Genomic DNA, 14,044 nt, shown 5'->3' with positions numbered 1-14,044 from the left:
CAGTGAAAGCTTTTTCTTCTTTAGATCTTTTTCACTGCTGGTAGAAATGTTTCATGGAACCACCGAGAGAGTATTTGTCTGCCCATCCACGCTTTCTTCTGAGCACAATACTGCACAGGTAGAGTATTTATGTCATTGTGCTGAAAACAATGTGGATGTTGGGATTTTCCGATCACCATAATCAGTAGTTTATGATTCCCATTTGCATTACAACATACCATTAATGTTACGCACTGTTTCTGTAGCTTGTAACCATGAGCTTCTTTCTCATTCTTGGCAGCTAATGTTTTTGAAGGAAGCCTCTTGTATAAGAGTCCTGTTTCATCAGCATTATACAAGGCATCAGCAGTTAAACCTTCCTCCTTTATTATCTTCCATACCCTGTTTACAAACACGTCAGCATCTTTATCGTTAGCTTAGCGATTTTCCCCAGTGACTTGTCAGCTGCTGAATGCCATGTTTTTCCAGTTTGATAGCCAACCTTCACTCACTGCAAACAAGTTACTACCACCAAGTTGTTTGTTAAATGCAGCTGCTCTTTCCTTTATAATCGGGCCACTGACTGGAATTCCTTAATGTATTGTTGTATGAACCATCTATAAACAGCTATGTCCAGTTCTTCATTCTCACTCTTTCGCATAACCTTCCGTTTTCCCAACTCACTATCCATTTGTCCTGAGTACTGTTGAATAACATCTTCTTCCTTTTTGATGTCATAAATGTCTTTGTGCACCGGGATACTGAGAGGCTGGATTACTAAGGGCTGGATTAGCGAGAGTCTAGTGTGTATCTATCCATCTATGATATCTATCTGTTCATCTCTCACCACAATAACAATTAAACTAGGAAAGATGAAATAGTGAAACTTAAGTCTTAAGTCATATGGGAATGAATCATAATGGGGCAGGATAAGTGCATACTTACATTTCGATCAATGAACAAAAAGGTAACAGAAGTGTTGAAGGAAATTTCCATTGCACATTTTGGTTTCATTCTGGCATAGTGTTTCCCAATTTAATAAAAATCATCTAAAGGCTGGTGTACATGAATATTTTCTTTAAGGTGATGTATGAGCTTTAACTGATGGTCAGGTCTGTAAATGCTTAAAGTACAAGGGTATGTCAATTATTATCCGCAAAGTAGTTATAAAATTTGATTGTAATCAAATAGGAAACTTACAAGAACATCATCTTTCGACATAGTCCTTCCATTTCAGCACACTCGGACCACCGTTGTACAAGCTCTCATAAAAGAAGGTTCTCAGTTGAGCTGCGAGCTAGGAATGCACCATTTCTTTCACTGCTTCGTCCAAGGCAAATTGACGACACCTTAATGGCTGTTTGAGTGGACCAAACAAATGATAGTCAGAAGGGGCAAGATCGGGGATATGTGGAGGATGATCCAGTACTTCAAATTTGAGTTTCTGGAGCGTTTCAGCAGTGTGGCCAGCTGTATGCGAACAGGCATCGTTGTGCAACAACACAACACCTTTTGACAGCAATCCTTGACGTTTGCTTTGAATTGCAGGCTTCAGCCTGGCAGTAAGTATACTGTTATTGTTGTACCCCTTTCCCCATAATGTTTGAGTACTGGACCTTGCGTGTCCCAAAAAACTGTAAACATCGGCTTTCCTGCGAACAGTTGGGTCTTGAACTTTTTCTTGCACGGTGAATTTGGATGTTTCCATTCCATACTTGGCCATTTACTCTCTGACTCGTAATGATGGATCCAGATTTCGTCAACAGTAATGATCCTGTCTGAGAAGTTGTCCCCTTCGTTACCATAATGATCAACTGTGTGAGTTGTTTTGGGACCCATCTTGCACAAACTTTATAAAACCCAAGTCTGTTGTGGATGATTTCGTAGGCAGAACTGTGTCTAATTTGCAGACGATGTGCCACTTCATAAATAGTTAATCGTCTGTCTAAGAGAATCATTTCACGTGAACACTCAATGGTTTCTTCATTTGTCGCGGTAAACGGTTGTCCAGCTCCTTCATTGTGCGTAACTTGTGCGACCATTTCGGAATTTTTCAATCCATTCATAGACACTCCATTGTGGCAAAACACTGTTCTCTTACTGTACCGAAAGTCTTCGATGAATTTTGGCCCCTGATACGCCTTCCGATCACAAAAAATGGATCACTGATTGTTGCTCTTTTTTAATGCAAATAGATAGCGGGCTGCCGTGATTAACAGCACAACAATGTAACGAAACTAAATTAGCATCTTGAAAATTCCAAAGATACAACAACAAATAAACAGAGCGTGCATCATCAACATGAAATGACAGTACTACCAGAATAAACAAAAATATAACTAAATTGCCGATAATAATTGACTTACCCTCGTACATTTCAATTGCTGACATTTTCACAAATAAGTATTAAAACCATAGGGTTTTCCCCCCTGGTGTGTAAAATCTTGTTGTCCAAGTCTTTCATTTTTGTATTGTATTTTGATACCGTACACAAACTTATATTATGAAATATTTTCTTCTCATCTTAGAATGTAAGAATGTGTGACTTTCATATTTTTTGTATTATTTATAAAGAACTATACATTCAGAATTCCATTTTAAACATTTGTTTAATTGTTTACAACATTGGTGCAATAAAACTGTGTATTTTTTCAGATGACACTACTGAAATGATTACTACTATCGATAAATCACTAAATTTGGAATGTGCACCTAATCCAAAACAACTACAAAGCGCAGTCAATCTTTTGGGTGTAGTGTTGGACAAATTTGGATCACTTATGGGACAACAGCTGTTACCATATTTATTAAGAGTAATACTGTGTGTTGGTGCCATAGTTAAGGGATTGTTAGAGAGGAGAGAGATGGTATGTATCAGTGTATACATGTTGTTCTCAGTAAATTTGTGTTATATGCTATTATCAGACAGCTTCAGTTTCTCAAATAATGCATACCAGTACCTGTATGTAATACAGTAATATGGAAAATGTAATGGAATTGTTGGCTTGTGAAACTAGAGGTTCCTGCTGTGGTAAAGAGAGAGAAATAAAATATGGTGAATGCAGGAAGCTGGAGGGCTTAGTAGAGATGAAGCCATGTAAATATAAATGCTGAATCAGTCAGAATAATCACACACTAAACTGAACAAAACTGAAACCTATATTTTGATTTTGTTAGCAATGCAAATGTTTCGTGAAGTAAATAATAATTATCAGAGAATCAAAGTGTACATTATACATAGTAAATGTTATTCATTTTGTCCTTGTTGGAGCAAAAGCTCAAAAACTAATGTGAGTAATGTTTTGTGTTGTGTGCATCTATGAATCACACATCACTCCACTATAGGTGAGTGGTTGCCTTTCCTTTATTTTATGAATATTCCATCCAGATATTTCCATTATTGTTAAATTTGTTTTAAATTTCATTATTGATTTGTTATTAGGTTTTTTTAAGGAGAAACTCAGTGTATTTAATGTTTCCATCAATTCTTTTTTGAAATATTCATCCCTTCATATTACTAAATAAATAATGGGTTTAATCACTTCTAATTCATTTTTCCACAGTAATGACACAATCTTCACTTTTAACTTGGAATACAGTGAATGTTTTATCCAAAAATATTTTTGTGCAACAAATTGAACCAAAAATGATGTGGTTTGGAGAGATTATTATAATGTGTTACATCAGTTAAAGTGCATCTTTTTGTGGTGCACAAGTATAAATACAAAAATCACCAAATACGGCACTTTAGCTACGTAAACACACAAATCAATATTAAGCAGCCAGCCGCAGCACAGGATACATGAAGTCATGCTAATATATTTCTGGCAGAAAAGCAGAACATTGGAATGTTCATTTAAATACTTATTAAATATTATTTTTACTATTTTGTGGTGTAGTTTGTGGTGACGGCATGACCTGTTGCATTGGCCAGGGGTTAGGTTATGTTGGAAGGTATCAGACACCATCTTGATTTACATGTTTTCATTTTATTTATTTTTTTAAGTGCCGTATCTGTTGTTTTTGTATTTAAATTTGTGAGTTATGAAAATATGTAGTTTGTGGCACCATGTGAAAGATATCCCAAAAATATGCCATTCTTTTGTGTGATAGGTTGTGCAAAATTGTTGGTAAAATTTACATCACCCATTAAATATTTTACTGAAATCTAGTTTGTTTAGTCACATTTAGAGCCATAGTTCTTTATGTGAGATATCAACTTTCATTCCAAGATTATACATGATTCTCAGAATTGAAAAAAAAATCAGTATACATTTTTGGCTTTCAGTAACTATTAGTAACTGATATTAGTAAACTGCTACCCTCAAATTTATAATATTTTCACATGGGAATGGGAAAAATTCCAGATTTTACTACATTTCATAAAAAGTACAACAGGTAAGTATGATTGCTTTATCATTGTGATTCTTTCAGTATAACCTGTTTTGTAATTTTTTAATTTCAGATATTTCCTGCATACATTCCTGCCCTCCGTACTCTTCGTAATAGTTGCACAGCAGCTCTCACTCACTTTTTTTCACAATTTGATGAGTTCATATGGTCTCCAACTGAAATTGATACTGTATTTGATGTGTTTGTTTGGCCATCATTAGAACGTTTACCAACAGAGGGAGTCCATAGCCCAACAGCACTTCTTAAATTATTTATAACTTGGAGTCACAATGCCAGGTATGTTTATCCCTCATAAAATGCAGATTATTTATTTAGTAAATGTACTTTGGTAGTGACTGATTAGCACACTTGAAGTAACATTGTTTATTGAACATGAAATAAACACAGTACAATTCGAGGACAAAATCCGCACATGAAATAAGATGGAAAATGTCCTCCTGTCACAATTGAAGATTACGATGGAAATGATCTCCTGTAGTGGTATGAAGTGCGTGAGCCTGTGTACAAAGTCCCAATTGTCGGTAGAGGTCATGAGCTATGGAAGCAGGCCCTTCCAGGCTGGTGGTCACACAGCATTGTCTGGGGGCATGGTGAAGGTGCAAGACAGCACTGTCAGTTAAGTTCCTGCACTGGCAGGCGTCGGGGTCCCTAGCATTGTCTCATGGCATGGTTGGCGATCCGTGTGGAGGCCAGAGTTGAACTAGCATTTGAGACACTCAGCGGTGACCAAAGTACTCACTGGAAAAACGCAGGTGCACAATTATGTGGTTATATGACTGCACAGAAACAAGTAGGTCTCCTGTTACTGCAGCACTGTTTACTGTAATCTGTACACCATGTAGTGGTGCACCATGCACTACCAGATACTGTGGTAGTCAGAGGAGGCTTGGTGGTAAACAGTACAGCCATCTGTTGATAAACAACTGCCTGAGGTACTGCCTATCCCACAAAGCATATCCATAAACTAGGTGTCTGAATATAGAGGAGCCAGCCATGCATATACTACACCCATTCGCTCTTAAAGGATATGAAATTACAATGGAATCCAGACCTTTACCTGCCTGCAGGCATTGATAAATATCAACGGGGATAGTTGAAAATGTGTGTCCCAACCGGAACTCGAACCCGGGATCTGCTCCTTACATGGCAGACGCTCTATCCATCTGAGCCACCGAGGACACATAGGATAGTGTGACTGCAGGGACTTACCTCTGGCACGCTCCCCATGAGACCCACGTTCCCAACTTACTGTCCACACACTGCATTTGTAGTGCCTCCGCCCACTATACTCCTTACTCGCGGCAGTCGTTCTACCAATTCCCACAAGAACATATGCCAACTTCACATTTCTTAATGGAGATGGTGGAACTGTTTCAGAGAAGTGCAGCAGGCAGGGAAGGAGCGCCGTAACATCTAGCAGAGCTAATTGGAATGAGACAATAGGTCAATCAGGGGATGAACAATGAAAATGGTGCCGAAGAAAGCAGAACGAGAAGATTGCATAGGGAATATCTGCAGTCGGCAGTAGATGGCAACAGGAAAGGCACAAGTCGAGGCTGAGATTGAGGCATGGAAATGCACCCAGCACTGGAGGAACACAATGGGATCACAGGGGTCAGTGGGGACAGCTCGCAGAATCCAGGGATGGTCACAGAAAAGGTCACTGCAGCAGTAACTGGAACAACTTGGAGTTAGCCTGCAGGGTCAAGGCTGGCGACTAACGCAGAAGGAGCCACAGCACAGTGACAGCCGCAGTAGCGCCTGCAACCACAGCAGCAGTGCTGACAAGAGGCCCAATGTTCATGGTGGGAGGGGCCATAGGGATGGCGACGTTGGAGGCAGCAGCATCGGTGGCTTTCGAGAGGAGAGAAATGACCATGACATTGCTGGTGGAGGTGGCAGTGGTGGTGTCATTGCAGAGAGGGCTGGCCATGAGTGTGGTGCCTGTTGCAATACCAACAAAGATGAAGGCATTGTTGTTGCAGAGAGGGACAGCGACATGAGGGGCAGCTGTGACATTTCTGTGGCAGTGGCACTGCAGAGTGGGCCGACCAGAAGAGATGGCTGTGGCAGTAGCTGGGATGACATCAGGCCTCTTGCCAACAGGCCCAAAACAAACACAGGAGAAGCCACAGGGACAGCTGCAGTTGTGCCCACAGCCACAGCAGCAGTGTTGGCAAGAGGCCTGATGTCGATGGTGGGAGTAGCCATAGAGATAGCCGCAGAGAAAGCAACAGCATTGGTGATGCTGGAGAGGAAAGGGCCAGCCATGAGAGGAAAGGTCTTCGCAGTGCTGGTGGAGGTGGCAGCAGTGATTTCGTCACAGGGCCAGTTGCGAGAGCTGTGCCCGTGGCAGTACCAATAAAGGTGAGGGCAGTGTTGTCAAAGAGAGGGGCAACCATGAGGGGTACGGCTATGAAAGGGACAGCCGTGACAGTGCTGGCAGTGGTGGCACCACAGAGAGGGCTGGGCATAAGGAGGACGTCCAGCCCTGCTGTAGTGATGGTCACAGAGGCAGTGCCGACAGCAGCAGCTGCAGTGGGATAATGCTTACCAGCAGCCATAAATTAATGAAACTAAGCTCCAACAGAACAGAGGAAATGACTTCAGAAAACAGGGAAAGACTTGTGAAGAGCAGCCTTTTCTTCTCATCCTGACTGGGCACCACCATCTATGGGAGAGGGCCAGCCATGGCTGCATTTACTGGGTGAAAAGCAATAAATACTACATGGCAGCATCGGATCTTGGTGTGGCAGAGGGGAAGCATCTGGGTGATGGAAGATACGAGGAGTTGGTGCAGCAACCAGTGAACTGTGATCAGGAGCTGAAGCTGACAGAACTGGGTCCAGTTGTTTCAGAGCAGGCACTGCTGGATGATATGGAGCTGTTATAACAGGTGCCACATAATGAGCTGGTGATGCCAGAAAAGGAGCCATTAGGGTCAGAAGCACAGGAATCAGCAGGGCCAGTGAAGCAAGAGCAAGCAGAGACTGTAGGGCAGGAAGTGGTGGGACCCATGGTGCAGGAGCCAAAAGGACCTATGGTGCAGGAACAAGAAGGGGAGCCTGGGCTGGTGAAATTTGTTCTGGCGGCATAGGGACCGGTGTCAAGCTGGCCAGTGATGTGCAGGCTGGCAGTGCACAGGCCAGTGATGTTTGTAGCTGCAGCGGGCGGGTTGGCAATGTGTGGGCTGCCAGTGTGCAGACTAGCTTGCGCAGGAAGGCAGCAGGTTTGCCAGTAGTGCACGGGCTGGGCAGTGGTGAGACCAGTAGTGGAGCGGGAGCTGGAGCCGGAGGCACTGCAGTGCAAGGTGTAATGGAACCAGGGGCTGGCAGAAGGGGCAGCAGAGGAAGAGGTACCTCCTCATGCGTCCAACCCCACACCAGAGTGGCATGGAAACCCAAAGTCTGCCTTTGCAACATCTGCAATAGCCCCTGCTGCGAGATTGTTGTGAATCAAAGTCCATGATAGTCATGGAGAGGATCACTGCACTGAGAATCCACATGAGCTGTGAGTGTCACATATCACGAAATCAGTAGCCATAATGCCAACTGAAGTATGTGGTGGATGAAGGAAGAGCACTAAAAGTAAAACACAAAATCGATGTCCTTGTCACCAACTGATGTGTCTTGCTGAGTGGTGTACTTTGTAAATGATTGATTAGCGTACTTGAATTAACACTTTTTATTGAACATGAACCAAGTTCATTACAGTTTGAGGAAAAAGCCTGTGCTTGAAATAAAACCGAAAATGTACTTCTATTATGACTGAGGGATACAACTGAAATGATCTCCTGTAGTGAAACATAATTGGTTGCCATGGAGATGAAGTCCAAATCATCGGTAGAGGCGACGAGCTGTGAAAGCAGGATCTCCCAGAGTGGTAATCATGTGGCACTGCCTGGGAGATGGTGAAAATGCGAGATGGCACTATCAGTTGCTTTGCAGTGCTGGCAGGTGTCAGGGTCCATAGCATTGTCTCTTGGCACTGTTAGAGATCAGTCTGGAGGCTCGTGTTGAACTGGTATCACTTAACTTCTAGTTATTTGTTCATGTACTTTTTATTTAATATTGTTTGTGTAATTGAATAAAAATTATACTGCATGAACAGTGATCCTACATTATAAAAAGGTGGCATATGATAGCTGCAGTTTCAAAAGTTATGTTAAGACAGATTATCATTAAATTTTTCTTCTATGTAACCAAAAAAACTTTTAAACCTTTAAGATTTCTTTTTCTATTTTCAGATATTTTGTGCTGTTTGCAAAACACTTAAGAGGCAATCCAAATGTAAGTCCATTACCATATATTATGAAGCTCCTGCTTGGAGAAAAGACACACAGTTCCGTACGGAGCGGAATCGTAGAAATAGTGGAGAATATGTTAACATTACAAGATCATCAAAAGCAACAAGAAGACAACACAAAAACTGCAGAAGAAGGAGGAAAATTTGTGCCTCCATTGCAAGTCAATTTTGTGCTTCCAGTAGATGAGGATGTTGTTTCACAATTATCATGTAAGAATTTTATATGTGTGTAAAATTTTGTCATGAAACAGCATTTTATGTGCTCATTTTTGTTAAGCACCCATTTTGCAAAATCTAGGTGTGAAAGTGGAAATTCACAGATGACTATCACTTTATTTAAACAGCTTATAGCATGTGATCTCGTCTTAATCTGCACTGATTGTAGAAGCCACTCTAAAAGTTTTGAGATTGTCTTTACTCCAATCCATTGACATGCATCTAAGGCAGACAGCAACAGCAGAGTTTATTTTTCTCTATTGTCATTCATGTTGTGTGAAATTGTGTGGTGTTTAAGACAGTGGACTTGCATTTGGGAGGACAGCGGTTAAAATCCCTATCCACACACTCCATTGTAGGATAAAAATTCATTCTGGAAACCAACCCCAGCCCTTAGCTAAGCCATTTCTCTGCAGTGTCCTTTCTTCCAGGAGTGCCAGGCCCACAAGTATAGCAGGAGAACTTCTGTAATGTTTTGAAGGTAGGAGATAAGGTTCTGGTGAAAGTAAGGCTGTGAGGATAGATTGTGAGATCTGCTCTGGTGGCTCAGTTGGTAGAGCACTTGTCCATTAGAGGCAAAAATCCCAAGTTCAAGTTCCAATCCAGCATGCAGTTTTAATGTGCCAGGAAGTTTCAGCGCAGTTTTTGCTGTCTGGGGTTTGCTTAAATTGGTTAATGCAAATGCTGGGCTGATTCCTTTGAAAAGGACATAAATGATTCCATTCCGTAATCAAATATTGTGCATCACTTCTAATGACCTCATGATCAACAGTACATTAAGCCACAATCCTCTTTCTTCCCTTCAGTCACTGTCAGCCATTGATGTGAACTTGGGACTTCATTCATTTCAAAGTTTGCTGTGATTTCAAAGTAACTGGAACACTCTTATTTAGCATTTGAGAACTGCTGTTCTTACATTAACATGCAGAGTAAATTAAGAAACAATTCTTCAAAGAGAAACAAAGTATCCACGTTTGTCATTTTGATGCTCTTCAAGTTGCGGGATCTGTATCTTTTGCATAATTTTTGGATGTCTTGTATGCAAAGTGTTACATAATGCACTTTTGTCTCCTAAATGAACAAAGTTCTTATTATAAAGATTGCGGTATGTGGAAGGACTCACTAGGTAATTACTTAAGGCTGTACTATTACTAATGTCGAGTACATGATCTTCTACCATCTCAGTAAGGAAAATTTGATTTTTTTTTCCTCCACAGACCTGATTTACACGATGTGAGCCCTGTGAATAACAACAACAACAACAATAATAATAATAGTAGTAATAATAATAATAATAATAATAATAATAATAATAATAATAGATATCTCACTCATACCAGGCCTCCTCTAGCACGTCCGATGTGTTACTTTCAATCATTGTGACAATCCAACATCTAAATTTTAGCATTGTCACTGGATGTGGAGAGTTATAAACTTTCACCACAATGAAACCTACAGGTTGAAATACCACACTGAGAAATAAGCAGAACAGCATTGTTCAGAAATTGTTGTTTGTGGCTAATGTGTGAGCTAAACATTAACCCAGCAAGGGTTAATTTAAGTGTCCTGGCCCTCCTCCACCACTACAAGTTGTGTCATTGACCAATGTTTCAATATTTCACACTCATGTTCCCTGTGTTAGTTTGATTCCAATGAAGCCTCACTTTCTGCAAATTGTAACTATTTATTTTTCCAGATAAATGACATGTCAGTTGTGTGGTAGCTTGGAACGTGTAATGTTTATTATATAAAACACCCACATATGCACATAATAAAATCCTAGTTTTCAGAAAAATAGTCCATATGTGATCATCAGTAGTATGCAATTAAAACCCAGGCCAGAATGTAAACCAGATATAGTACAATTGCATAAGCAGAAGTCATAGTAGACAGCCAGAGTCTGACAGCAATATATCAGCCCTGATCAACCATGGATCAGTCTTCTGCATGTCAGGTATGTCCTTGATATCACAGACAATCTACATATACATTTATATTCTGAAAGCCACCCAACGGTGTGTGGCGGAGGGCAATTTACGTGCCACTGTCACTACCTCCCTTTCCTGTTCCAGTTGTGTATGGTTCGCGGGAAGAACGACTTCCGGAAAGCCTCCGTGAGTGCTCGGATCTCCCTAATTTTCCATTTGTGGTCTCCTTGGGAGGTATAAGTAGGAGGAAGCAATATATTCAATACCTCATCCAGAAACGCACCCTCTCGAAACCTGGACAGCAAGCTACACCGTGCTGCAGAGTGCCTCTCTTGCAGAGTCTGCCACTTGAGTTTGCTAAACATCTCCGTAATGCTATGACACTTACCAAATAACCCTGTGATGAAATGCGCCACTCTTCTTTGGATCTTCTCTATCTCCTCCGTCAACCCGACCTGGTACAGATCCCACACTGATGAGCAATACTCAAGTATAGGTCGAATGAGTGTTTTGTAAGCCACCTCCTTTGTTGATGGACTACATTTTCTAAGGACTCTCCCAATGAATCTCAACCTGGCGCCCGCCTTACCAACAATTGATTTTATATGATCATTCCGCTTCAAATCGTTCCATACACATACTCCCAGATATTTTACAGAAGTAAGTGCTACCCGTGTTTGTTCCGCTAACATATAATCATACAATAAAGGATTTTTCTTTCTATGTATACGCAAAACATTACATTTACATCTGTCCCTGCATAATATGTTTTACAGAGCCAACTGGTGGACCACTCATGGTGAAGACCAGTAGCTCAGTGCCCTCTTGACGGTGCAACCTCGCAGGACTTATTACTTACTAATTTAGCAAGCCCTCATCAAATTCTCTAAAAATGCCATCCTTTTTATTGGATTGTAGACAACAAATTAAACCCACATACAGCTTTGCTCAAAACACTTTATTTTTCCAACTCGGAAAAGACAACTAAGTGTACTAACAACAGTCAAAGAGTAAAAACTTATATCTAATGTCCGCTGCACTTGCAAGGAGTAAATGAAGCACGCATCACTGGCTACTCTTACGTCACCACACAGCCCCCCCCCCCCCCCTCCCTCCTCCTCCCCTCCCCCTGCCCCCAAAGTGCAGAGCACCTGGGATAAATGGGTACTTAAACTTGACTTGTCTCCGTGCTCTCATACGCACGACTTGTTGCTGTGCGGATGAGGGAGCTGATGTGGGCTCTTGCGTTGTGGTTCCTTGTGGTTCCATGTCCTCTTGCAACGGGTTCTTCTGCCATATTATGCATAGTGAGTTCCAAACTTTGGTCCTTCTCATCCTGTTGAGTGTCATCATACTCCAGTTCTAGTAAGATCCATGCTGGTTTTACCCTCTCTATAGACACTATAATAGTTTTGTCGTTCTGTGAGATGTCCATAGCATGGGTGTTGTGTCATATGATTCAATAAGGTCCAGTATATGAAGGTTGTAGTGGTGCTCTGACTGAATCTATGCAGAGCATGACACATGTACAATCTCCCAATGCCTTATGCACAAAAAACTGGTCGCGTACCGTGTCTAGATACCGTAGACTTTCTTACTGTCTCCACACATTCACGGATTTCACATATCAGTGATGAGAGGTTTATGGGCATTGGTGATGAGGCAGCAGTTAGAAAATTGCTGGGATTCTCAGTGGTTCCCCATACACCAATTCTGCCACTGAGGCACCGATGACCATCTTGTATGCGGTCCATAATCCAAGGAGAACCAATGGTAATGCTTCTGTCCAGCTTGTCTGGTGACACATGAGAGCTGCCTTCTACATCCTGTGCCACCTCTCCACCATACCATACCATAAAGCTTTGGTCATTTCTGGTTTCCATTGCAGCTTTCGTTTACCTGTAGTATTGTTGCTATCCAGTGCATTCGTAAGCGGTGCCTGTGTATTGCGCAACATGTCGATCTTCTCTGATAATGGCTATATACTATTGGCTGAGACTATATAGCTGAGAAAAGTTACCTGACTCTTGCCCCTGATGCATTTGCGTTTATTTAACACAACTCCATATGTATCGAGCCTCCTCTGTCATACCTCCTGAATATGCCTATCGTGTGGCTACATATCCTTTGAGAATACTAAAATATCATCCAGATATGCATAACAAAAAGGTAATCCATAGAGCACTTCATCAATGAATTTTTGCCAGGATTGGGCCGCATTTTTGAGTCCGAATGGCATAAACAGAAATTCAGATAGCCTATAGGGTGTGATCACCACTGTCTTTGCCACGTTAGCCGGAGCCATAGTAATCTGATTGTATGCCTTATGACAATCCAGTACTGAGAATACTTTCGCAACTCCAGTAGTAAGAGAGTTATTTGCCAAGTCCACTGTGAGTGCAAAATGAGACAAGAACTCTGTGCCTAAGATCGGCTGTAAAATATTTACTACTACAAAATTCCACTTGTAATGAATAGATAAACCAATATCTATCGTGAGTTCTTTATAACCATACGTGTTTATACTTGTATTGTTAACTGCTGTCAGTTTCAAAGGCTCCCACTTGTCCTTCTTAACACAGCTCGTAGTCGGCAAGGTACTCACTTCCGAGCCGGTGCCTATCAGGAAGTTAAGGCCTGAGAGTCTATCAACCCTTTGTAATCTGTGTGCTGTTAGCTTATATTCCCAGGATGATGCAAAGTGGCATTAAGGTATAGCATACAGGAAGCCTTCAAGTGCCTTACCTTGACTGTACGTGTTGCCTCCTGCAACTGTCATCCAGATCCTCATTTGTATATGGTGCCGTTTGTGAGTGCTGCAGCCCGTGGCGCCTAGAGCAGTCTGCCTTTGCCATTTGGGTATCCACAAGGTTTTGTGCATCTCGTAGCTTGAGCCCGAATTGTCAGTGATACCAGTAAAAATTGTCAGTGTGAGCTTGATCCTGTTTAGAGTGTGACCTCTTCTTGTTACTGGTGGACCTGGTGGACGTGTGCAGCTCCAACTTATGCAGCCGAATAGCCATATTTTCCATCGCATCTTGCAGTTTCCTGATCCCCTCAGTGATGCCTGGTTTTTGTCTGTAGCCTGTGGCTGCATAGCTTAACTTCAGCTCTTCTAACCGTACCGATGCGTCATCATTGGCTCCGTTGCTGAGGTGGCAGATGACGTTGCTACGGATGCTACAAGTGTCGACTGTAGAGTA

The 14,044-nt window shown here is 41.7% G+C and overlaps 1 protein-coding gene across 1 annotated transcript in view; it reads left to right on the top strand.

Annotated features, from left to right (window-relative positions):
• Nucleotides 1–14,044, top strand: part of LOC126341185 (small subunit processome component 20 homolog) — a 219,754-nt gene that overhangs the window by 83,595 nt on the left and 122,115 nt on the right. The window contains exons 15-17 of the mRNA XM_050001756.1: nt 2,635–2,846; nt 4,445–4,668; nt 8,639–8,907. Of these exons, the coding sequence (XP_049857713.1) occupies nt 2,635–2,846; nt 4,445–4,668; nt 8,639–8,907 (705 nt within the window). The remainder of the gene's footprint in view (nt 1–2,634; nt 2,847–4,444; nt 4,669–8,638; nt 8,908–14,044) is intronic.

Source organism: Schistocerca gregaria, chromosome 1 (assembly GCF_023897955.1).
Source record: "Schistocerca gregaria isolate iqSchGreg1 chromosome 1, iqSchGreg1.2, whole genome shotgun sequence".
Lineage (NCBI taxonomy): Eukaryota > Metazoa > Arthropoda > Insecta > Orthoptera > Acrididae > Schistocerca > Schistocerca gregaria.
Note: the sequence above shows the minus strand (reverse complement) of the source record. Positions and strands in the feature narration are given on the sequence as shown.